The 23,372-nt window shown below is 43.2% G+C and overlaps 1 protein-coding gene across 3 annotated transcripts in view; it reads left to right on the forward strand.

Annotated features, from left to right (window-relative positions):
* TRPS1 (transcriptional repressor GATA binding 1) overlaps nt 1-23,372 on the forward strand; it is a 305,578-nt gene that overhangs the window by 62,560 nt on the left and 219,646 nt on the right. For all 3 annotated transcript variants that reach the window (XM_088444375.1, XM_088444377.1, XM_088444376.1), the window contains exon 2: nt 7,868-8,772. In XM_088444375.1, coding sequence (XP_088300501.1) covers nt 7,870-8,772 — 903 coding nt within the window. In that variant the 5' untranslated portion in view covers nt 7,868-7,869. The remainder of the gene's footprint in view (nt 1-7,867; nt 8,773-23,372) is intronic.

Consider the following 23,372-nt stretch of genomic DNA (forward strand, 5'->3'; position numbering starts at 1 on the left):
TGCACAAAAGCAATAGGCAATTCTTTCATATAAGGACGTCTAACGTTCAAACCCTACCGCACACAGCCATTGTAATCTTTGCTTGGCCTGTCAGGACAAGAAAAGGCTAGTTCATATTTGCAAGGGCAACCGTTCAGCAGGGAATGGAGATGACTGTACAGTTTGATGGGATGTGATAGACTAGAGGCAAGAGAATTGGGCAAGTATTTCAGTCTATTTGTGACCTGCCGCTACTATGGATAAGTAGATCTTTGGAAATACAGCTCCATCTGACTTCATTGATCCCAGTGGTAACAACTATCGCACCATTGATCCCCAAGAGTATTTTGGTTACTTGCACTATGGGAATCTGTATGAATTACCGGCGGACCTAAGCCCGGCGTATGAAATATTGACGCTGGAAGGACGGCACGTAAAGATCCCGACAGAGGTAAGTAAGATCCGTAACCCTCCCCTCTCCCCCTCCTAGCCCTAACCCTTTCTTAGGGGTGCCTAACCCTAACCTCCCCCCAGGGGTGCCTAAATCTAACCCCCCTTCCCCACACAGTATTTAGATGCCTATCATTAGTCCCATGCCGGGATTTCACTGTCCGGAAGCCGGCGGTTGGTATTTCGACCACCGGCTTCCTGACTACATCCCGTACTATGGCCCTGATTCAGAGCCGGACGCTCTGACAGAGCGCTCGCTCTGAATCAGGGCGTCTTTTTTTTTTTTTCTATGGAGCGGCCTTCTGGCCGCTCGCATTGCTGTGGGTTGCCACCCACAGCTAATTAGAGCAGCCAGGATGATGGTCGCGTTGGTCAGGACCATCGCGACCATCGGTCTTGAGACGAGATCCTTGTGGTAGGGTCTCGTGGCCGCAAGCCCCAGAGAGCTTTCGGCCACCATCCACCTGGTTGGGAGCGCTCAGCGACTGGGTTTGAATCGGGCCCTATGTTAGGAAAATAGAATGTTGGATAAACACAGGTGATTGCTGGCATCTCTATTCTATTCCACTGTCTGCATAAAGTGTTACTGTTGTAGGTGTTTGTAACTGGACTATACTCCATCCTGCCACCAAACCTTGTTCTATGAGCACTGGACCTACAGTATCTCCATAACAAAGTATCCTTCCCCTGTCAATTGCGTATATTTAATAACGTGAGAGTTTTTAAAAGTGGAGATGGTTGCTATGGGCTACAATCAGACTTTAGCTATTATCTTCTAGAAGGTGCTAGATACATAAATATAATCTGATTGGTTGCTCTGGGCAACATCTCCATTTTTAAAAACCCGTACTTTAGTAAATATACCCCAATGTCTTAGAAATTATATTCACTAAGCAAAATAGGCAACATTATTTTCTGTTCTATGGATGATTTCTGACAGCACAAACTGTTAACATTTAGTTGTATCATCACAGGGTTCTACCTAAGGTTCCTCAGTATCCTCTATCTCCTAAAGCTGGGGTAAATTCCTTTTTAATCATTAGAGGCCATATCTAGGCTTCAACATGAAGTCTTTGAATCTATAATAGCTACATGGAAGTCCTATGTTTGTATATTAAACTCTTGATTCCTGCCATATCTTACTTGCGCAGTATACAGTACACTACATAGTGGTACATGAGCACAGAGGGATGCTTTTTATCATTGAATCAGGTTAGTTTGTCCCACATTATACATCCGTTGTCCAGGCTGTATTGTCATAAATGCCCCATTTGTCAAGGATATAGGGCCTCATTCAGAGGCGGTCGGAGGATGCAAGCGGTCGCTCAGAAACTGGGCCTCCGCTTGCATCCTGACCGCCCGCCTCTGTTGCGGTCGTTAAGCTGTGGGTTAATACCCACAGCTTTAACGACCGCTCCGGTGATGGTCGCAATGGTCAGAGACCATCGCGACCATCGGGGCTTACAACGAGACCCTAGGGTAGGGTCTCCCTTGTCGTAAGCCCCGGAGAGCTTCTGGCTCTGTCTGAGCCGGAAGCTCTCCACTGACATCACTAGTGATGTCAGTGGGGCCTCCCCCAAACGGTAGGCGTTCCCATGGGAACACCTCCGTTTGGGCTGCCACCCCCCCGGCCCGCCTTCCAAACGGGGCGAGCTGTCAATCAACATCGACAGCTCGCCCCCTTTGGATCGAGACCCGCTACGACCGGCGCTGTCGTGCGCATGCTCTGTGGGGGGCCATCGACCCGGTCCGAGCGCATCGGCGCTAACGACCGAGTCTGAATGACCCCCATAATGTGGTCTGGGCTAGGTTGAGAAGACACAGAAAACAGCCTGAGCATCACTTTGGATACATTTTTATAATTCATGTTGTTTGTTTTTTTTTCTTTACAAAAGAGAAAATTGTTGCAATTTTGAATATGTTTACGTTTAAATCTTTGTCTATAACCTGGTTCATTTGAAGCTTACGTAGATTCAATAGCAGATACAGGGCCTGACTCAGACCCGGTCACTATGAGCGTACGCTCGCTCAATGCGTATGGAAATATTTGAAAGTGACATGGCGGGGAGCGATCGCTCGCCAAGGCATAAGCATGCCCATCTTACCTGTACGAGCATTCGCTTTGTGTATGCAGACTCCCCTTAGCGAATGCAGAGACACCCATTGCCCCACATCATCTCCTGGACGTTTGTGAAAACATTGGTACATCGACCACTATCAGATGTGAACGCAGTGCTTGTGGTAGCTTTTTTCTGTCGCAAGCATTGCAAGGAACTCCAAGTAAAAAAAATGGCTGGTGATGTGTGCTATGACGCTGCCTGTTAATTATGTACGCCTCTAAAATGGTGTTGAAACACTCAAGCACGCCTGCGTTCGTACCTCCACTCCCCCCTGTTACCACCCGCAAATGGCCTCTCCTGTCTCTCACTCTGCTGGGCTAGCTTTGCTGTGCGAGCGAGGAATCTGCGAACGCACTGTGTAGTTTGCGCACTGCGATGCATACGCAGCTTAGCAACCATTGGCAATAGCGAGCGCACTGCGGATAGCGTCCGGGTCTGAATGAGGCCCACAGTCACTATCGGCGAAAGATGGTTGAATATTTTTTTTTTCAAAAAGTTTGAGATACCGCTCATCATCTTGGGCAGAGGCACCAAAATTAGATCTGTTTTCATGCATCTCTCTTTTAGAGAAAAGAAAAAAAAGTAACCAGCTCCCAGGAATAACTCTCTGTGATGTGCAATTTGTCCTGCTGATAATAGTCTACTTGTCTATGTAGCTTTGACTTGGTCGCGGATTGGTACCTTAATCAAAATGGTCCACAAATGTGCTTTTATGTACGTACTATGTCTGCTTGAAAAATTATCGTGTTAATCTTTTCCAGGGAAAAAAGTTCTCTGATATGAAATCCACGTCTAACTTTTTCACCTGTAGCCATATGGACAGTAATTAGACAACGCTGTGACCTAGATAATTTCAGTGCATTGTCTGGTTTGGTTAAGTGCATAGCCAGTAAATTAAGTCATATTTAATGAATACACTTTTTTTTTTTACTAGTATTACACATATGTTGATTTAAAGTATAAGATTATATTTAAGACCAGACTTGGCTGACCATGATCACTTTCCACCTACAAATCTGAGCGTATTGCAGTCATTAAGAGTTGCAAACAATAAATGACCATTGATGCCCAGGTGATATGGAAATACAATACATACTTTGCAGTCCGTTTCATTTAGCAACTTCCAATTTTTAATTTTTACTTTCATTGCCTATGCATTGTTGGTTATTTCAGACCCCGATAATTAACCTTTTAACTTGACGTGAGCGCCGGAGCGATTCATCATTGCTACCCTGCGGAGACAGCTTATCTTAAAATCATCTCTCTCCCAGAGTTTTTCACTGCTCCTTTCGAGCAGCAAAACTAGTTTGCATGCATGACCTGCAGGTCATTATCGCAGGTGCACAGAAGTCCCGGTGTCTGGCCGAAGATGCCAGACAGGGGCAGAGGGATCCGAACCCAGGACCCTTCCCATGGGGAAAGATATGTGTGATATCTCCTGCTTTACCTCGATGAATGGCCCGAAAACTTAATTTCTACAAAAGCTGGTGGAAATGTTCATTTTCACCTGCTTTTGTAGAAATTAAGTGATGATAAATAGAGACCCCCTAGTGGCCAAATAGCAAAACTGTGGCAAGGCACGCTGGGGGCCAGCTTATTGCCCACCCCTACGTCTATTCTGTAAAAGAACGTCTTGTGTTTTCTCCATCCTGTCTCTGTGTGTGTTTTGTATTGGTACAGTATCTCCACACGCTTTTCCTAACTCTTGTTCTAAACAAGCTTCATGGTAAAACACAATTAGAGAGAGGTCCTGGCAGAGCTGAAGTACAGACATAGATAATGTATAGGCATCATTGAAGGTATCATTCATTCTACATACTGGTGTCTCTCACTGTGGTGCTCTAACACAGTGTACAAGATGGCGCCAAGCATGCGCAGTACTAGCTTTGGTGGCCATCTTGGTAAGTGAGTGAAACTTCCCTGGAGGTTCCAATATGGAGTCTGCGTAGTAGCGCTCTTCATCTTCAACATTCTTTAGGTCTAAATGATGGCATTGTTTAAGCACTGCTGTATTACATTATGGTGTTTTTGAAATTTTGATTTGCCATGTCAACCCAAGATACCTCCAGCTATTTCTTTGCTGCCCAATAGTCTTCAGTAATTTCCTTCAGTTGAGTCATGTCCTTTTAAATCCTAGACAGGTGATATACCAGAGGTGGCAATTGCCAAATATTTTACGTATGGGTTCAGCACTCCATACCTACAGTAAATTGCCTATTTTCTCGATGCCCAAAAGTTGCCAATGGGCATGTTTACCATCCATGTAGTTCCTTCACTCATAGAAGCACCACCTCCTTTCTCTTACTCATTTTCTAATCTTGGAATGTCACCAATTGGTAAACTTTTAAACCTGTATCTTGAGTAACCCCTACAACTTGCATTGATGTCCTACGTTTAAGACATGAGACCAGGAACATCACAGCTGTCCATGTTTTCTGAAGAGTGTTCTAAATCCAAGTTTGGCTGACAGTCTTTTTGTTTGAACGTCATTTTAGACCTCCATTGTCCCGATTATCTTTTGCACCAGTTTGGTAGCCTTCGAGGAGATTATTCTTATAATGGTCATGCCAAAGGCATACTTGCACTCTGGTTCTCTAGGCTGGCCACCATTCAGATGTGAAGCTGTCTTGCCCACTGTAACTATAAACACGTAACAAAAATCACTACCGAATTGAGCAAGGAAAATTCAACATGCAAGTCCAAGTTGACTATTAAACAATAGTAATTCTTCAGCAAATAACAAGTGCTTCCAAGAAACCATGAATACCAAAATATTTAAAATTGAATATAAATCAACCACAGACAGAAGATACGTAACCATGTATCAGCTCGTAAGTAACGACACTGAGAGAGATTACATTGCTGAAAGAAGGAATTGAATAGAAATGGGCTGATTGAAAGCTGGGCCATAGGTGCTTAAATACCGATCGGTCACACCATTGAAACTTGCATTATCGGCAGTTTTATCGTTTGTATATGATCTCCTATGTCAGCTGTGTACCAACCACTTTCACCAACATCCTGCAACACTAATGGAGCTTTTAGGAACTTTTCTCACATGCGCAGTATTAAAACAAACAAACAAGAAAAACACTCAACTACTGTACATGAACATTGTCATTGCACGCGGTTCTGAATCAGGCCGTAAGCCTCTGTAGTTTTGTTGCAGACTGTCTACAGAACCCAACTAATAATATTAAACGGAGCTATTACAAGATAGTTGTAACCCATTTATTTAGTCTCTCGAGTTTTATAGAAATATGCAGAATGTAGCATTTTGTATATACAGAGAGAGAACAGGATGGGTACGGAATGCCGGCGCTCGGGTTCCCTAACCTAACCCCTAACCCTCCCCAGGGCCGCCAAGAGCCACACCAGGCTTGGGTTTTGGGGCGTGGCCTAGTCGCAGGAGGCGTGGCCATAGCCCCATAGGAAAAAAAACAAAACAAAAAAAAATTTAGCCGCTGGGTGGGGGGCGCTGTGAGCCCCTCTGCCTGGCGCACAGCCAATGGGGGCACGATCAGCATGATCGCTCCCCCCCCATAGGCATTGGAGATTGCAGCGTGTGCTGGGCTGCTGTCATGTAGAAGGGAGGGTGCGCGGTGCTGGGCCCGGGTAATTTGTACCCGCTTTCCCCCCTCTCAGTGCCCCTGTGGTCCCTACCTCCCTGGTGCATAAACCTAACGCTCCCCCCTTAGTGCCTAACCTCTAACCCTCCCCCCTAATCCCGCTACTTACCTTCAGGATGTCGGCGGTCGGGATGCCGGCCTCTGCATTCTGAACGCTGGCATCCTCGCTGTCATGATTGTGAACGTACTGTAAACCTGAGCGAACATTTTCCCCCGTTTATTGTGCACAGAATTAGGGAGTATGCTGTATGTGATGGTATAGCTCCACTGTTGGTTATATTCTTTCAGTACAAGTTTTAAATTGGTCACACAGCTGTGCTGGTACCAGTTTTAAAGTCTCTCTCTACTTCTCATTGACATTCATCGCGTTAGAGTAACATTGATATCGGCTGCTTGCTGTCGTTTCTGTACTGTCTGCTGGATTGCAGTCATTTTCTGAAGCTTCTTTAGCTGTACCGTACTTTCCATTCCTCATAAAAATATCCCGACCGCTCAAACTTTTCCTACGCTACAGAGGGATCATCAAGGCACGCTTGCAGTCAGAGATGAGTGAAATCTCTTGTGAATAGAGTTTCACATTGGAACACTAAGTTTTCGCAGAGGTGTGAAGTTCCATTGATACAGTATTCAAGTACTGCTGTTGCTTGGCTGTTCCGCCGAATGTTGGTCTGCTCTGTTTTTGTAAATTTGCATTTAGCAGAATTTGTAGTCTATGAATAGAGCTGGGACTACTGCCAGTACATGGGTTAGGACTTGGAACGCAGGAAAAATTCTGCTGGTGAAACGTTCAGCGTTTGGCATCCAATACTTTTGAACACCTTTTGCTCGTCCCTTTTTCCTGAATTATCAGCAGATGTTGAGATTGTCTGCGTTATGTGACTTAAAACAAGTAATCGGCAAAACAAAAATATATCATCTTCCATAGCACACAGTATTATACTGTACATTTGATAAACAAATTTGTATACAGTCGCCGTCCATTTGTATTCAAGTTAGATCTGTAGCAGGCGATGTGTTTGTAGCTTTGAGAACTGACACCTCATCCCATAAAAACATACGTTACATGGGTTAATAAATAGTTAACTATGAAGAGAGAAGAAGCACATTGCATATCAGAAATTCACCCATGATGTGTAATTATAACAGACTATTAACCCAGTAATAAAGTGTTGGATTGTTATTAATAGATTAGAAGTTGTGAGCATATGTTATACATGTACTAGACAAGCTGCTTGTAGATGTTTCGGTGATTATTGCAAGTGTATCAGAACATTACGTAGAACATATCTTGTAGGCTTTATGCTAATAATAGATAATAATGTGCAGGATTTATTTCCTGCGCGTTAACTATCAGAAAACGATCAGATATGTTCATTTGGTTAAATTCGTGGTAGCCCACAGTATACATCGTCTGATTTTGGCTCTTCATTTCTTTACTTACAATGATATCTTCTTTAGATAGGAGGCTTAAAATTATCCCACGTTCTCAATCCTGAGACTCCTGATATTATAATCCTGAGACTTTGAAATGTACCATTAACAACGTACTTGTCTTCACATTGATTTATCATTGCTAACACATTTTAGAGATTGAGCTTCGGGTCCTGAATGAGCTTGAGCTGATAATTTCATCAAATTGCTCATGGTAGCTTTTTCATATATATATATATTTTTTTGCCCTGTTCCTAGATATGGTCCGGAAAAAGAATCCCCCTCTGAGAAACATTGCGAGCGAAGGTGAAGCACAGATACTTGAGTCTGCTGCACCAGAGAGAGAAGATATTTTACGGAATACGGAATTGTCCACTGATCCGATGCAAGAAAATAGCGAACAGTCTAATTCTGCGGAACACGACAGTGAGAATCGGGGTTTCCGTGATCAAGAACCTTCTTCCAGCTTTAAAAAGGACCCTGAAAGTGTAGGAATCAACGAGAGAGGTGGGTTTAACTATAGCCACCTAAAGGGCAGAAATGTTTCCTACAATGAGGTGACAGAGAGAAATATGTTGGCCTTATCGTCTGCCGATACTAGGGTTATTTGTGAGCCCTTAAAGTCGCCTATTCGGTCGGAATCTGATGACACTCAAGATTTGGCCTCTGCTGTATCTGAGGATGCTTTTGAGACGAGAGAAGACAATATGTCGCCAAGGGCTGCAGACCTCACGATGCAAAGTGTTAAAGTAGACTATCAGAACTCTTGTCCAGCCTTGGTGGCCTCTGAAAACCTACAAGTGCCTTTCGATGGGAGTTCAGGGCTGAACAAATCCCACACAGTCGTGTTGGTCAATGACAATTCTGAATCGGCACCTTTGTCCCCAGAGCTTCAGGATTTCAAATGCAACATTTGTGGTTATGGATACTATGGGAATGACCCCACAGATCTCATCAAACACTTTCGCAAATACCATCTTGGCCTACACAACCGTACCAGGCAAGACGTTGAACTTGACACCAAAATCTTGGCACTTCACAACATGGTACAGTTCAGCCAATCCAAAGATTTCCACAAGGTGAATCGTTCTGTGATTTCAGGTGTCTTACAAGACATGAACTCTCAAAGGCCTGTTTTGCTGAATGGAACATACGATGTGCAGGTTAGTGCCTTGTTCGTTTACTAGAACTCCAGTCTGGTATAACTGATCCAGCAGTTAGTTTGGATTTGCCGAATAAGTACACAGACCAAACCAAAAGATGGGCTGGTATTGGTTATCGTTGTCACAGTTCCCAGGGTGCACCTGCCAATCCACGCTAAGAAATGTACATGTTATCTTCCACACAAAAGAAATGAATGGAGGGTTCCCATTGTTTTATTTGTAAAACCACATACGTCCTGTTGTACCATGAGTAAGCATTTGTGTACACCTGAAACATGTGTAGGCACTATTATTGCTCTGTGACATGGCATTTCACACATGGCTACAATATATGCTACTGGCAAGGTCTCCAATTGCATTAATTTCCCATGTCTTGTACTGTATAAATATCTCCTATTGATTAGTAGTTGGGGGCAGGGCCGTAGCAAGGGTAGTGCGGCCGGTGCCTTCGCACAGGGCACCACAGGTCAGGGGGCGCTGTTTGGGCCTGTCAAATTTCTGTTTATTATCATTCTTGCTTGTAGCTTCCTCTTATTTCATCTCCAGCATCTCCTGACCTCTCCTATCTCTTCCCTGGCCCTTCCCCATGAAGCCATGGCCCTTTTTTGGGTGCATTATGTCCCTTTGAAAAATGAGGGGGGCGCCAATGCTCTTTCTGGCACAGGGCACCAAAAAGTCTAGTTACGGCTCTGGTTGGGGGTCGACATTCCTTATTTCAGCCTGACATAGTGATCACTGATGGAGTTGTGAATATTCTCTTTTTTATATATATTCAGAGCATTTATGGGCTGGAGACACGATTGTATTGTAGGGAGCTGTAGAATAATGACTGCGGCAGATTGGTCAAGGTTGAAGGCCGTCCGATCAGGTGCTACTTGTACATTACAGCTACGTTTTGGCAGTTTTTTTTTTTTCCAAATAATCATCAGTCCTCTTGAGCAGGTTTCTCAACGTTAGTCCTTCAGGTAACCACCAAAAGCTCATGTTTTTTAGACTGCCTCTGTGAAAACAAGTAAAATAATTAAAGTAAAATGAATAATTGATTCGCCTGGGCATTGTTAAGGAAGTTTTTAAAGTATGATCTGTTGGTGGTTGTGTTAGGATCAAAGTTTGAATGTAGATTTTTGCAGCCATGTTGTAGTTAAATAACATAAAACTTCAATCTTTAATCTACAACTATTACACTTTTTATAAATTGTGTTTATGTTCAAGTATTAAGTACATGTGTCCATACACATACAGTACAGTCTCCGCATAGAGGTTCTTTCAGATATGCATTCATTTACATACACAATCTCTGCCATGTTTCTTGACAGGTCAAGGTAAAATGATATCTCATCCATTGTCACTGGCAAACATTGCATATAGCGGAGCACCCTGTACTGGCCCCGCTCCCCTGAACTTGAGATGCCGTCTGAGGGAGTGGGGCCAGCATCAGTAGAAACTGAGTGGATGCTTCACACCCTTGTTTTACTATTTTGAAAATAAGTAATAGATCCGCATAACCCTACATTATGCAAGCTTTGCTGCTCCACCTGTTGGCAGGACATGCAGGGTCTTCTAGTACTACAACACCTGGAGCAAATAAAGACAACACAATCCAATAATCTTGTGTGAATTCTACGTTTGCCCAGATGAAATGGTTATTACAAGGGTTAAAAGAGTCAAACTATCACTAAAATGTAGAAAGATCATATTAATTGTTGACTTGGCTCTATTCGTATTCATTTGATTAGAACGATGGGTATTTTAAGTCTCTGTGGCAATAAGACCTGTGTTCTAGAGGCTATCGATGGTTCTAAACGCTTTGTGAAAATGTAAAATCTTTCTAAGTACAAGTAGTACAGGTATTATTATTAATATTATTATTATCATTTATTTATATGGCGCCACAAATGTTCCACAGCGCCTTACAAAGCACATAAACAAGTTGTAGACAAGCGACTTACAGAACAATACAATACAGGACCAGGACATGGATAATACATATTGCTACATTAGTGATCATAACACCCAGATAAGCAACAGAGCATAAGCAGCCAAGTATTAGGTACCCTAGTGGTGAGTAAGAAGTAGATGAAACTAAAGTAGGGAGAAGTACAAGAGGTTAGAGGGCCCTGCTCATAAGAGCTTACATTCTAAAAGGGGAGGGGAAGACAAACAGGGGTGACACAGATGGGGGAGGAAGGTGTATGTATCAGGAAGTTAGAATGACAGCTGGAAGGCTTTGATGAAATAATGGGTCTTGAGAGCCCGTTTGAAGGATTGCAAAGAGGTGGAGAGTCTGATGGGGAGTGGGAGAGAGTTCCAGAGGTGGGGAGCAGTGCGCAAAATCTTGGAGGCGGGAGTGGGAGGAAGTAATCAGCTGGCATGAAAGGCGGCATGCATTAGTTGAACGAAGAGAGCGGAGGGGAGAGTGAAGGGAGATGAGATCAGAGATGTATATTGGGGAAGATTGGGTGAGGGCTTTGTAAGTGAGCGTGAGAACCTTAAATTGGGTTCTAAAAGGGAAGGAGAGCCAGTGGAGGGCTTGTAGGAGAGGGGAGGCAGATGTAGAGCGTTTGGAGAGGAAAATAAGCCGTGCAGCAGCATTGAAGACAGACTGGAGTGGAGAGAGATGGGATTTGGAGAGGCCAGATAGGAGGAGGTTACAGTAGTCCAATTTGGAGATGACCAGTGAGTGCATGAGGGTTTTTGTAGCATCCTGGGTGAGATAGGGTCTGATCTTAGAAATATTTTTGAGATGGAAACGACAGGACTGTGAAAGGTTCTGGATATGTGGTTTGAAGGAGAGGGATGAGTCCAGGATGACTCCAAGACAGCGCACGTTGGGGCTAGATGAGATAGTTATACCATCAATTGATAAAGAAATAGTGGGAAGTGAGGTTATGTGGGAGGGTGGGAAGACTATCAGCTCTGTCTTAGACATATTAAGTTTAAGAAATCGCTGGGACATCCAGAAAGAGATGACAGAGAGACAGTTGGAGATACCAGTCAGAAGAGAGATCAGGGGAGGAAATGTAGATTTGAGTATCATCAGCATAGAGATGATAATGGAGGTCAAAAGAGCTGATGAGTTCACCTAGAGAGGAAGTATAGAGGGAGAATAGAAGAGGTCCAAGAACAGAACCTTGAGGAAAACCTACTGTAAGAGGCTGTGGGGGAGGAAGAGGAGTCATGAGAGGAAACTGAGAAAGATCGGTCAGAGAGGTAGGATGACAGCCAGGGGAGGGCAGTGTCACGTAGACCAAGGGAGTGAAGGATACGCAGCAGGAGAGGGAGGTCCACAGTGTCAAAAGCAGCAGAGAGATCAAGAAGAATGAGAAGAGAGTAGTGGCCCTTGGATTTGGCAGCAAGGAGGTCGTTGCTGACTTTTGTGAGGGCAGTTTCAGTGGAGTGGAGAGAACGGAAGCCGGACTGAAAAGGATCAAGGAGGGAGTGGGAGGAAAGAAAAGTGGTAAGGCGTTTGTAGACAATCCGCTCAAGGAGTTTGGAGGCAAAAGGGAGGAGAGAGATGGGTCGTAGTTAGAAAGAAGGTTAGGATCAAGGGTAGGTTTTTTAAAAATGGGGGAGACAAGGGCATGCTTGAATGCAGAAGGAACAGTGCCTGATGAGAGGGAGAGGTTAATGAGGTGGGCAAGATGGGAGCAGGCAGAAAGAGAGAGGAAGCGGAGGAGACGGGAGGGGATAGGATCAAGGGGGGAGGTGGAAGGGGGGAAGGACCCGATAAGGGCCATGACTTCCTCTCCAGATACAGGGGAGAAGGATGCTAGAGTTGGTAAAGTTGATTGGGAGGGATTGATGTGAGAAAGGAGGAGGTGGAGAGCTGGCGGACTGGTTTGATATGATGTCCTGATGTATGGAATCAATTTTAGATGTAAAGTAGGTAGCAAAGTCAATGGCAGAGAGCAAGGAGGGGAGACGAGGAGGGGGTGGGCGAAGGAGGGAGTTGAAAGTGGTGAAGAGACGCTGGGGATTAGAGGACTGAGAGGAGATGAGGATCTTGAAATATGACTGTTTAGAGAGGGAGAGAGCAGCACTATAGGATGAGAGCATAAATTTGAAATGGAGAAAATCTGCCGTAGAGCGTGATCTTCTCCACTGTCGCTCGGCGATTCGTGAACACTTTTGCAGGTATCTGGTGCATTTGGAATGTCAGGGTTGAGGAGTAGATCTGCGAGTGTGAGTAGTGATTGCCGGAGCAACAGTCCATAGCAGAAGTAAGGGGGAAGCATTGTATAGGGAAGTGGCTTGGTCAGGACAGGAAAAAGAGAGGATTCTGTGGGGATATCATTTGGAATATTGAAGTCACCTAGGATAATGGAGGGAAGGTCTGAGGAGAGAAAGTGAGGGAACCAGGAAGCAAAACTGTCAAGGAACTTGGAGGGAGGGCCAGGGGGACGGTAAATGACAGCTACTCTGAGGTGTACTGGGTGGAAGAGGCGTAAGGCATGGACTTCAAATGTAGAGAATGTAAGGGATGGTTCAGAGGGTATGGGTTGGTATGAGTAACCAGGGGATAGGAGGACTCCGACACCACCACCATGGCGACCCCCAGTTCGTGGGGTGTGGGAAAAGGTGAGGCTCCCAGAGGAGAGAGCTGCAGGATAAGTGGTGTCAGAGGGTAAAATCCAGGTTTCAGTAATGGCTAAGAGATTCAGGGAGTTGGAGATGAAAAGGTCATGGGTTGGGACCAGTTTATTACAGACTGACCTGGCATTCCAGAGGGCACAGGATAGAGGGACAGAGTTTGTTGTAGAGATTTGGATGAGATTATCAGGGTTGCTATAGTATGGAGGTGAGATTCGTTTGGGGGACCGAGATGAATAGAGTGTAGCGATGGTGTGGTCTCCAGTGCTAGAAGGGGAGCCAGCAGAAGGTGGGCAGGAAGGGAGCTTAATGATATGTGGATGGATGTGGGGTGAAGTGACATGGAGAAGGGGGTGGGAGGAGGGAATAGCAGTGAGGTAGTAGGACCCCAGTGGAGTATAAGAGAATGAAAGTGGAGTAATGGGAGAAGATGTGGAGGAAGGTAAACAGAGGAGAGGAGATAAGGGGAAGAGGAAGTGGAGGACACAAGGGGGAAAGCATAAAGGTGGAAGCAAGGGGCAGGACAAAAGATTAGGTAGATACTGAGTGAAGGTGGGAGCTGAAGAAAACATGGTCATGGTAAGGATGATGTGAATAAGGGAAGAAAAAGTTGAAAGTAGGAATGAAGAAAGAATGTAAGAGAGAGTGCAGATTTCCAGAAATGTAAGTAAGAGTACAGTGTGGGAAAAGTGTGTATGTAAAACAAAGTTGATTATTGAGTATAATAAAAGTGGAGATTTGGTGGGAGCAGAAGTTATTAATAAATAGACAGTGGTTAGAGCTAGATGATATAAGACTTAGGGCTCTATTTATCAACATTATTTTTACTAAAATAATGTGAAAAAGGGTGTTTTCACACCCTTTTCACATTATTTTAGTATCACCTATAGTATTTTACAAGGGCAATTGGAGTAGAATTCGTAAAATTGTACTCCAACCCCTAAGTATCACTTATTTTTAGTAAAGCAGATCGCATTTCCCATAACTGTAATGGGAAATGTGATCTGACTATAGTTACTAAAAATAAATGTGAAAAAAATATTGGGGGAAGCCCTGTGATAATAACGCCACCTGGAGGTGGCGTTATCCAGGGTCTCCCCCGGTTACTGGCCTCCTGCCCTGCTCTAACCGGGAGAGCAGAGCCGGGAGTCGGTCCCTGTAATCAGCTGTGTGGTCTAAACAGACCGCAAGCTGATCACTGTAAATAAAAAAGAAAAAAAATATAGTAAAAAAAAAAATTACTTACCTGACTCCAGGGACTGGTGATCGGGCCTCCGGTGATGTCTCCCCTCCGGTCAGCTAGTCTCCCACAGTGCTGCCCGGTCATCAGGTGATTGGGCCCCAGTGCAGTATGGGAGATCACCTGACCGGAGGAATGGAGAACATCACCGGAGGCCTGGAGCATGCAGGTAAGTGTAAGTAAGGGAGAGGGGGGTCGCGGGGGTCCGCGATTGCGGGGGCGGGGCTTAGCGCCGGGGGGGGTAGCAGCGGCGACCGGGAGGCGCATGCACGGGCACTTAATCGCGGTATTTTTTGTGAAAATACCGTGATAAGGCTCCGAAGGGGATTAGCAGGGACAGAGCTTTATCGCAAGCTCTGTCCCTGCAAGGGATTTGTAGTAAATCCCTGTGATATTGCCTGAATTCGCAATGCGAATTCACTCGGTAATATCACACTACAATCTGCATTACCAATGCGGATTGTAGTAAATAGAGCCCTTAGAAACAGAGCTAAGGTAAAAGTACATTATCATAGAGGTGAACTGACATAACACAGATAAGTATGCATTAGGATTATATGTAAAGCACAGAGCCAGCAGCTATAGTAGGAAGGGAAGCACCAGGTGGGTGCAGCCACCAGACAGGGAGTTCAGTGATGAAAGTCCTGGTTCTGTATCCACAGGAGCTAGTAGTATCTATCTATCTATATATACACATGCAGATAAGTCCTCCCACGTCTTTGCTGCAGTCGCATAATACGACCCCTCTTGGCGCACCTGGTCCCGTAAGACACTGCAAGCGTCGGGTGTCTTTTTTTTTTTCGCTCACAGATATACAAGTGTCGCATATCAAATTAATCAGCGCCCTAGTCGCATCACATTGCGACTTAGAGCCATATTCAATTTGAGCCAAGCCGCGATACTTTTTCGCAGCCCGGACTTTTCGCCTGTTTTGCAGGCGGAAAAGTATCGCGCGCCTGCCCGCGTATCGCCGTATTCAAGTAGGCGAAAACGGGACCTGGCGAAACTTGAACAGGCAGAAAGTACTGTCAGATTTGGAGAAATCGGCCTGACACCCCCCAAAAGATGCTCTGACATGGGTGTTAGCTATGGTACCCCCCGATTTGGCTTGCTGAAGGTATTTGGTGTTTTTAAACGGGCTCAATAGCTGCTAAATAGCATTTTTCTATACGTGGTGCAGAATAGTATTCAGGAGTATTTTTTGCAGAAAATAACTTATCCCAGTAAATTTGGGGTACTTAAAAATGGGGGTCAGCATATTTAAAAGTTGCTAAAGAGAAGTTGAAAAAATCGTGAAAAATCCACCTGTCGCAAGCACCTGCAATCCAAAAAACACCCGGGGCATACTTGGGGACCCCCCGCAGAGTCAAGTTCACTAGTTTTTGACTTTGTCCCCCAACATTTTTTTTTTCGCCCCCTTTTTCAAAGTCATTTTTTGGGGTGTCAGTAAGTGTTTTTTTTTTACACAGTTTACCTTTGGGGGACTGTCTGAAGGTTGCACGGGGATTCCCGCAACATTGCACCCCAATTCTGCACTTTTTTCCGCCTGCTATCCATAGGCGAAACTCTTTTGCCTAGTACATTGCATAGACTTTCCACCTAGGCGGAAAGTCTTTCAAATTGAATACAGGGTGAAAGCAAAACAGGCGAAAATGACGTCATCGGCGAAAAATTATTGCGGATCCGGACTTCTCGCCTCAAATTGAATATGGGCCTATGACGCATGTTCGGCACAATATGACACCCAATGCTTACAGAGTAGCACAGGACCTGGCAGCTCACTCGCACCAGGCATATCGCTGAGACATGACTTATTGAGACCAGATGAGCAAAGACACATCTGTATGGTGGTATAGTGTACGCCAACCGTGGCATTTAGAGAGTCACAGATCAGTCATGTGACACAAGTTTCATCTAACTGTATTGTACATGTAGATACACTTTTTAATATTGATTGATTTACTATGCTACTTGCGTTATAGCAATGTAATGAAAGCTCAGCTTGGAGAAAGTATCGTAAATGCTGCAAATCTAAATAATTGCAGATGCTTATTAGGAAAGTGCTAACAGGATAATCTTTAATAAAATGCTATTTCTCCTGCAGCGCCAGGATAAAGATGGTTTCTGTATTCTGTAGGAATGCTAATAGATGTACAATCTTTAAGAAGTAATTAAGAGTAAAATTAAGCCAGGCTATTTTAAACTACGGCCTCCTGCTGTTATACCAGCTGGAATATTCCCCAGACAAAAATACTTGTCAGACGGACACTAGTCAGCCTTCTAAGGCAGTCAACGGTGTCCTCTAGAAGGGACTGCTGCTTTCGAAATCTCAAAGACGGGTTTGCCTGCCGATTTTTAACTACAAGTCCCAGCAGACCCTTGTTATGCAGTCACTTGGTGTAAAACACCGAACAGGGCTTGGTGCATAAAATCAAAAAGTTTAATCCTGCCCTTTTTCATTTTAAATAATACTTATTCACTGTGCCAATGCAGAATTAATATATTAGGGGGCTTTGTTCACAAGATGAATTTATGCAGATCATTTCTTATGATCAATGAATTATGCATGCTCAGAAAATTGAGAAACTCCTGTAAAGTTGAATTATCGTCCTCTGATTCCAGACAGACTGCTATGCTCCGTGAGCTCTTCCATGAGATGTTATTCTGCCTGAAAACCTTCATATTTCTTTGCGAGCGCAATATGTACATTCGAAAACGATTTCCCAGTCCTTACATGGTTTATACAGGGAACATGGGGCTCTGTGCGCATTCTTGTACATTCTGTATGTTTGCATTTAGCGATTTTCATACATATGTAAATGCGGATAATGTGTCATTATTTACTTTTTTCCCGCTTGCATTATTATACACAGCAAATAAGAACATAAGTAAGATAAAAGTGATGAAATGTTGTATCTATCTATCTATTATTATTATTATTATTATTATTATTATAATTTATTTTTATGACGCCACAAGTGTTCCGCAGCGACTTACAAAGTACATAAACGAAGCTTGCAAGCAGGGCCCTCTTACCTCTGTCTGTCTGTTATTACCCTGTTTTGTTCTATAAATGTTTCCAATTGTAAAGCGCAACGGAATATGCTGCGCTATATAAGAAACTGTTAATAAATAGGTTGACCAGTGACTTACAGAACTATACAATACAGGACAAGGAACATGAATAATGTATATTGCTACATTAGCGACCATAACACCCAGATAAGTAACAAAGCAAAGTAACCAAGTGTTAGGTGCCCTAGTGTGGAGTAAGAAGTAGATGAAAGTAGAGTAAGGAGAAGCACAAGAGGGTAGAGGGCCCTGCTCGTAAGAGCTTACATTCTAAAGGGGAGGGACAGACAAACAGGGGTGACACAGATGGGGTAGGCAGGGAGGAAGGAGCATGTAGCAGCAAATTAAGATGAGAGCTGGAAGGCTTTGATGAAGTAGTGGGTCTTGAGAGCCCGTTTGAAGGATTGTAGAGAGGTAGAGAGTCTGATGGGAAGAGGGAGAGAGTTCCAAAGGTGGGGAGCAGCACGGGCAAAATCTTGGCAGTGGGAGGAAGTAAGCAAATGGCATCTATCTATCTATCTATCTATCTATCTATCTATCTATCTATCTATCTATCTATCCCTGTATATATTCTTCATTGTAAACCTAAGAGCCTTACTTCCCAGTGTGTGTGTGTGTGTGTATGTATGTGTATATATATATATATATATATATGTGCGCACACACACATTCAGGGTGTTTCACTCGCTGCTGGCCCCAAAGATTTTTCTTGTAACTTTTAAAGTAAGTGACGTAAGTTAGTGAATTTTGACACCGCCCCACCTCGTGTCTGTGTGTTACGTACCCTTATGTACCGTCACACAGCTGAACGATGTGTATTTATTGTCCAGACGTTCTGGAAAACTGAGTTGATAAAGGTTCGTATCGGCACGTTACACACAGACACGATGTGTACAATGTGGGCGCCTCAGTACACAACACCACTGTCAGAAGCAGGAATACCTAGTGACTAACAAAGGCAGCTCCAGAGGTGGGGCTGCAACGCAATCCAAAATTCAAATAGGGGAACCGCACCAACTGCCATCCTCACTGACATCACACCAACTGCCATCCTCACTGGTTATATCCTCACTGGCAGTTGGTGTCGCTCCCCTATTTGAATTTTGGACTGTGCTGCTGACTAGGGTGGTGAACAGCTGGCCTTCACTTCCCGTATGCGTGAACAGCTGGCCCGGATGCTAATGGCGAACACTTTCATCACTTGCTATGACTTCCTCATGTTACTCATAGATCAAGGTATGACATTTCACTAACTTTGGCAATTACTTTAAAAGTTCAAAGAAAAACTTTGGAGCCAATAGTATATATATAGTTAGCAGACCGGCGGCTGGGATGCTGCCAGTCTAAAACCCAACGCTGGAAGTCCGACACGGGCCTTAAGATAGGCGTCGAAATATTGATGCCGGAATATGGACAAAACGCCAGCCCGAAAGAGGTAAGCCAGGAGCGTCTCAGCTGTTAGCCTCGGGGGGCGGGGGGAGTGTTAGGTTTAGGTAGCATAGTGGGATTAGCGTTAGGTTTTGGGGGGAGGTTCAGGTTAGGCACCCCTAAGGAGGGGGATAAGGACCACTGGGGGGTTTAGGGTTAGGCACGAAGGGGGGAGGGTTTGGTTTAGGCACGAAGGGGGAGACTTAGGTTTAGGCACTAATGGGGCAGGTTAGGGTTAGGGGGTGGGTAAGTTTACTTACCCAACCCCTGTCGGGATACCAACCATCGGTTTGACAGGAGGCACCCCGACTGTCGGTATTACATACCCATTCCTATATCTATCTATATAGATATAGATAGATACATACTTGAGGACAGTGGTGGCGTCCACAATACTTGAACATAATTCCCATGTGGCCAACGTTACGCCAGTAATTGAGAACGACAGTCAGAACCTCTGTCTATTTGGGGTATGATACCATCTGTAGTAGACTTTAGAAGAGATCTCTTTTATTTTTGTACAAAAGAAGCTCTTAGCACTTTCCCCCCTCATGTTATAGAATGAGGTGGCCTTTATGCAGAGCAGGGGTAGATGTATTAAGCCTTGGAGAAAATAAAGTGGAGAGAGATAACGTGCCAACCAATCAGCTTCTAACTGTCATTTTTCAAACACAGCCTGTAAAGATCTGCGTCTCTCATCCCCATGCATTACTTGCTCCCATTCACAGTTATAGGATTTTTTTCGGGCTGCACCACTCTGTGGAATGCCCTACCATGCACAATAAGACTTTCCTCTAGTCTCCAAACCTTCAAGCTTTCCCTAAAAACTCACCTCTTTAGGCAAGATTATCAGATTCCAGGATGGTTGGGAGAAGTTGCTCTTGGAGGATGTTTTGGTACCATTCTTTATTCATTTGTGTTCTTAGGCAAAATTGTGAGTGATCCAACTCCCTTGGCTGAGAAGCAACCTCACACAAAACATTGAAATTTTGAGTCCATGGCCCGGAAACTGTGGTCCATTGAGCCCATTGAGAACTTGTGGTCAATCCTCAAGAGGCGGGTGGACAAACAAAAACCCACATATTCTGACAAACTCCAAGCATTGATTAGGCAAGAATGGTCGGCCATCAGTCAGTATGTGGCCCATAATTTGATTGACAGCATGCCAGGGCAAAATGCAGAGGTCTTGAAAAAGAAGGGTCTACACTGCAAATATTGAACCTTTGCATAAACATAATGTATTTGTCATTAAAAATCTTTGACATTTATGAAATGCTTGTAATTTTACTTCATTATACCATTGTAACATCTGACAACAAGGTCTAAAACACTGAAGTAGTAAACTTTGTGAAAACCAATACTGTCATTCTCAAAACTTTCAGCCATGGCTGTAAGCTTACGAGCAGGGCCTTCTTACCTATAATCTGTCTGTTATCACCTAGTTTTGTTCTATTAATGTTTCCAATTGTAAAGTGCAACGGAATATGTTGCACTATTTAAGAAACTGTTAATAAATAAATAAAATACTTTATCTGTCTCCACCTTATATCTCTCCAAGGCTTAGTAAATCCCCCTCTTAATGATTATCAATTGATGACAATTTTGAGGTCCACTTAAACCATGATCACAGATGGTTATTCCCTCCGACTGTGCTCGCAAAAAAAAATTACTAAAATTGGTATAATAATACTTTTTTTTTTTTTGCTCTTGCAAATTGTCAGACCTTTTGACCTCTATCTGCTTTCCAATACCTCTCCAATTAACCTGAGTGATTAGTACATAGGATAAACTAACAAATAGCAGATAAGAAGAGTCTGGAGAGATTGAATCCCTAATCGCAGAACACTTAACCATGATGAGGTTTATCAGCCTAACAAATTAGCTGTGTAAACAGACCTGCATTGTATAGAACAAAATGAAAACCTCTGTGTCAAGGCTAAATGGGAAACTTTACAGCTAAGAGAAATATGATTTCATTTTAATTTGTGCTCGGTAACATAAAGGAAGGCTGGTTATTTAGCCCGATTTTTTTTTTTTTTCCTACATTATTTATTTTTACAACATGCGTTAGATTTTAACATTAACATGAAATTTATAGGATATACTCTAGAAGAAGTAATGGCCTCAAAAGAATAATGCCCCCCAATGGTCATCTGGAGAATTGAATACTTAACTGTATCATTGTAACAACTCCAGATTGCAGAGAAAGTTTCTATAAATATTCATAATTAATTTAAAAGTCGCTGATTGGTAGCTTTTAATTAGGGATGAGTGGGTTCGGATTTACTCGGTTCTTATCGCCACTTTACCGCAAGTTCAGATTTATTTTGTTGGCTATCCAAAACACATGAAAGCCGACAGCCAATAAAATGCCGTTTTGAGAACCGAGTAAATCCGAACCCGCTCATCCCTACTTTTAATATTTCTATGAAAATCCATCTCTCATGGCAGGTGACAGATTTTAATCTTAAAATAAACCTACTGGTTTAGCAGAAATGTTTTCTACTATTTAGAGAGCTTTTCTTTTAACATAAAAAAAAGAAAATAAAAATGTACACTACATGTACAAAACTAATTAGTTATAAACAAAAAGTTGCATAGTTAACCTACAACGACTGCTAAACTTACACCCAACATTGTTCTAGTTTAAGCTGCGTGCTTTCTATCCATATGTGGCCATCATCAGTGCGATTTGTCTGCCAACGCTTGTTTATAGAAGAATACATGTATTCATTATGGATTTACTGCCTTTGATCTGAATTAATTGAACTCTTTAAAGTAGAAAGTTTAGTCAAACTTTTAAACACATGCACAGCAAATTTTGTGTTATCCCAACTTGGAGGTGAATAAATATGATTGTGAGCTTTTTCTTGTTACAAAACGTCTGTGCGCTTTTAAAACCCTGCAATTATGATAGTGTTGTCATTTATGGTTTTTGATCATTTAGGAAAATTATATATTATCCTGCTCTGCTTTCTCATGTTTAAAATAAAGCTCTTTTCCTGCCATGAGCTCCCAAAGTCTTCCCGTTTCTTGATATAAATCTAATCCATTTGCTGTTATTTCCCATTGCAACATTCCAACCAGCTTATTCAGAGTTGCCATAGTTTTTTTTTTTTTTTTGCCTGACCTTTTAATTAATTTCTTTTTTAATGTGTCTGGAAGAATCCTGAATGCTTATTTAATTTTTTTTATCATATATTTAGTTCTATTTTTTTTTCTGTGTATATTATTTAAACCTGTATAAAAACTACACCATGATCATTGTATGTATTTTTTTATTTATTTAATAAAAAAAAAATATATATATATATTATATATAGGTAACTTTAGAGTCTTACAGTCAACTTGGCCATATTATATATTGTGAATTAATTTGACTAATATACCAAGCCATGTTCCACACTATCACATAGTACTTAGGAGCTCATTAAGACCCATTCACTAAGATGCAAACGCTCAATGCTGCCGATGGTATGTATTGTGCGTATGCAGTGCGCGTGCGCATACCTTAGCGAAAGTTCATAATGCATTCACTCGCTGCGCATAGACAGCCCAGCAGAGTGAGTGACAGGGGAAGCCATTTGTAGGTGGTAAAACGGGATGGCCTTTAAAAACGGCAGAGTGGAGGTGCAAACGCAGGCGTGCCTGAGCATCTCAACAGCGTTTTAAAGGTGTGCATAATTAAAAGACAGCATCATAGAACACGTCACCTGGCTTGTTTTTACACTGAAGTGCTTGCGACAGAGTATGGTCAACCTCAAGCGCTGCGATCGCATCCGATGTTACCCGATGTACCGATGGTTGCATGCACTTCCTGGGCATGACGTGCACAAGTGGGCGTCTTAAGACAGGCTGGTGGGTGTCTGCATACACTATGTGATCGCTCTCTAAGACATACTGGGTGTGCTAATGCATTGCTGTGCGAATGCCCTGCCTACGCAATTTGCATACACATCGTTTGAGCGATCGAATCTAGCGAGCGGCTCTGAATCAGATCCTTAGTGCTAAAGGATTTATTTTTCCGACGTACGAAAAACAATCTGTTGACACTGTTGCAATACATTGCTGTAGAATCTAAATACATGCTGCTGATAGCCTAAAGTTGCGCCCCTCGATATGTTGCCCTACGTACACAGCTGATCTTTAGACTAACAGCAGAGCTTGACAGTGATGCTAACTTTCTTTAGAATATATCATTGAGCTTCCGACACACCATGTTTAGACCTGACAGCTGTTCTGTGAATGGAGCAGTAGATGAGGTCTGTTA

The sequence above is a fragment of the Taudactylus pleione genome, unplaced genomic scaffold (assembly GCF_031769625.1).
Source record: "Taudactylus pleione unplaced genomic scaffold, aTauple2 ptg000360l, whole genome shotgun sequence".
NCBI classification, from domain to species: Eukaryota; Metazoa; Chordata; class Amphibia; order Anura; family Myobatrachidae; genus Taudactylus; species Taudactylus pleione.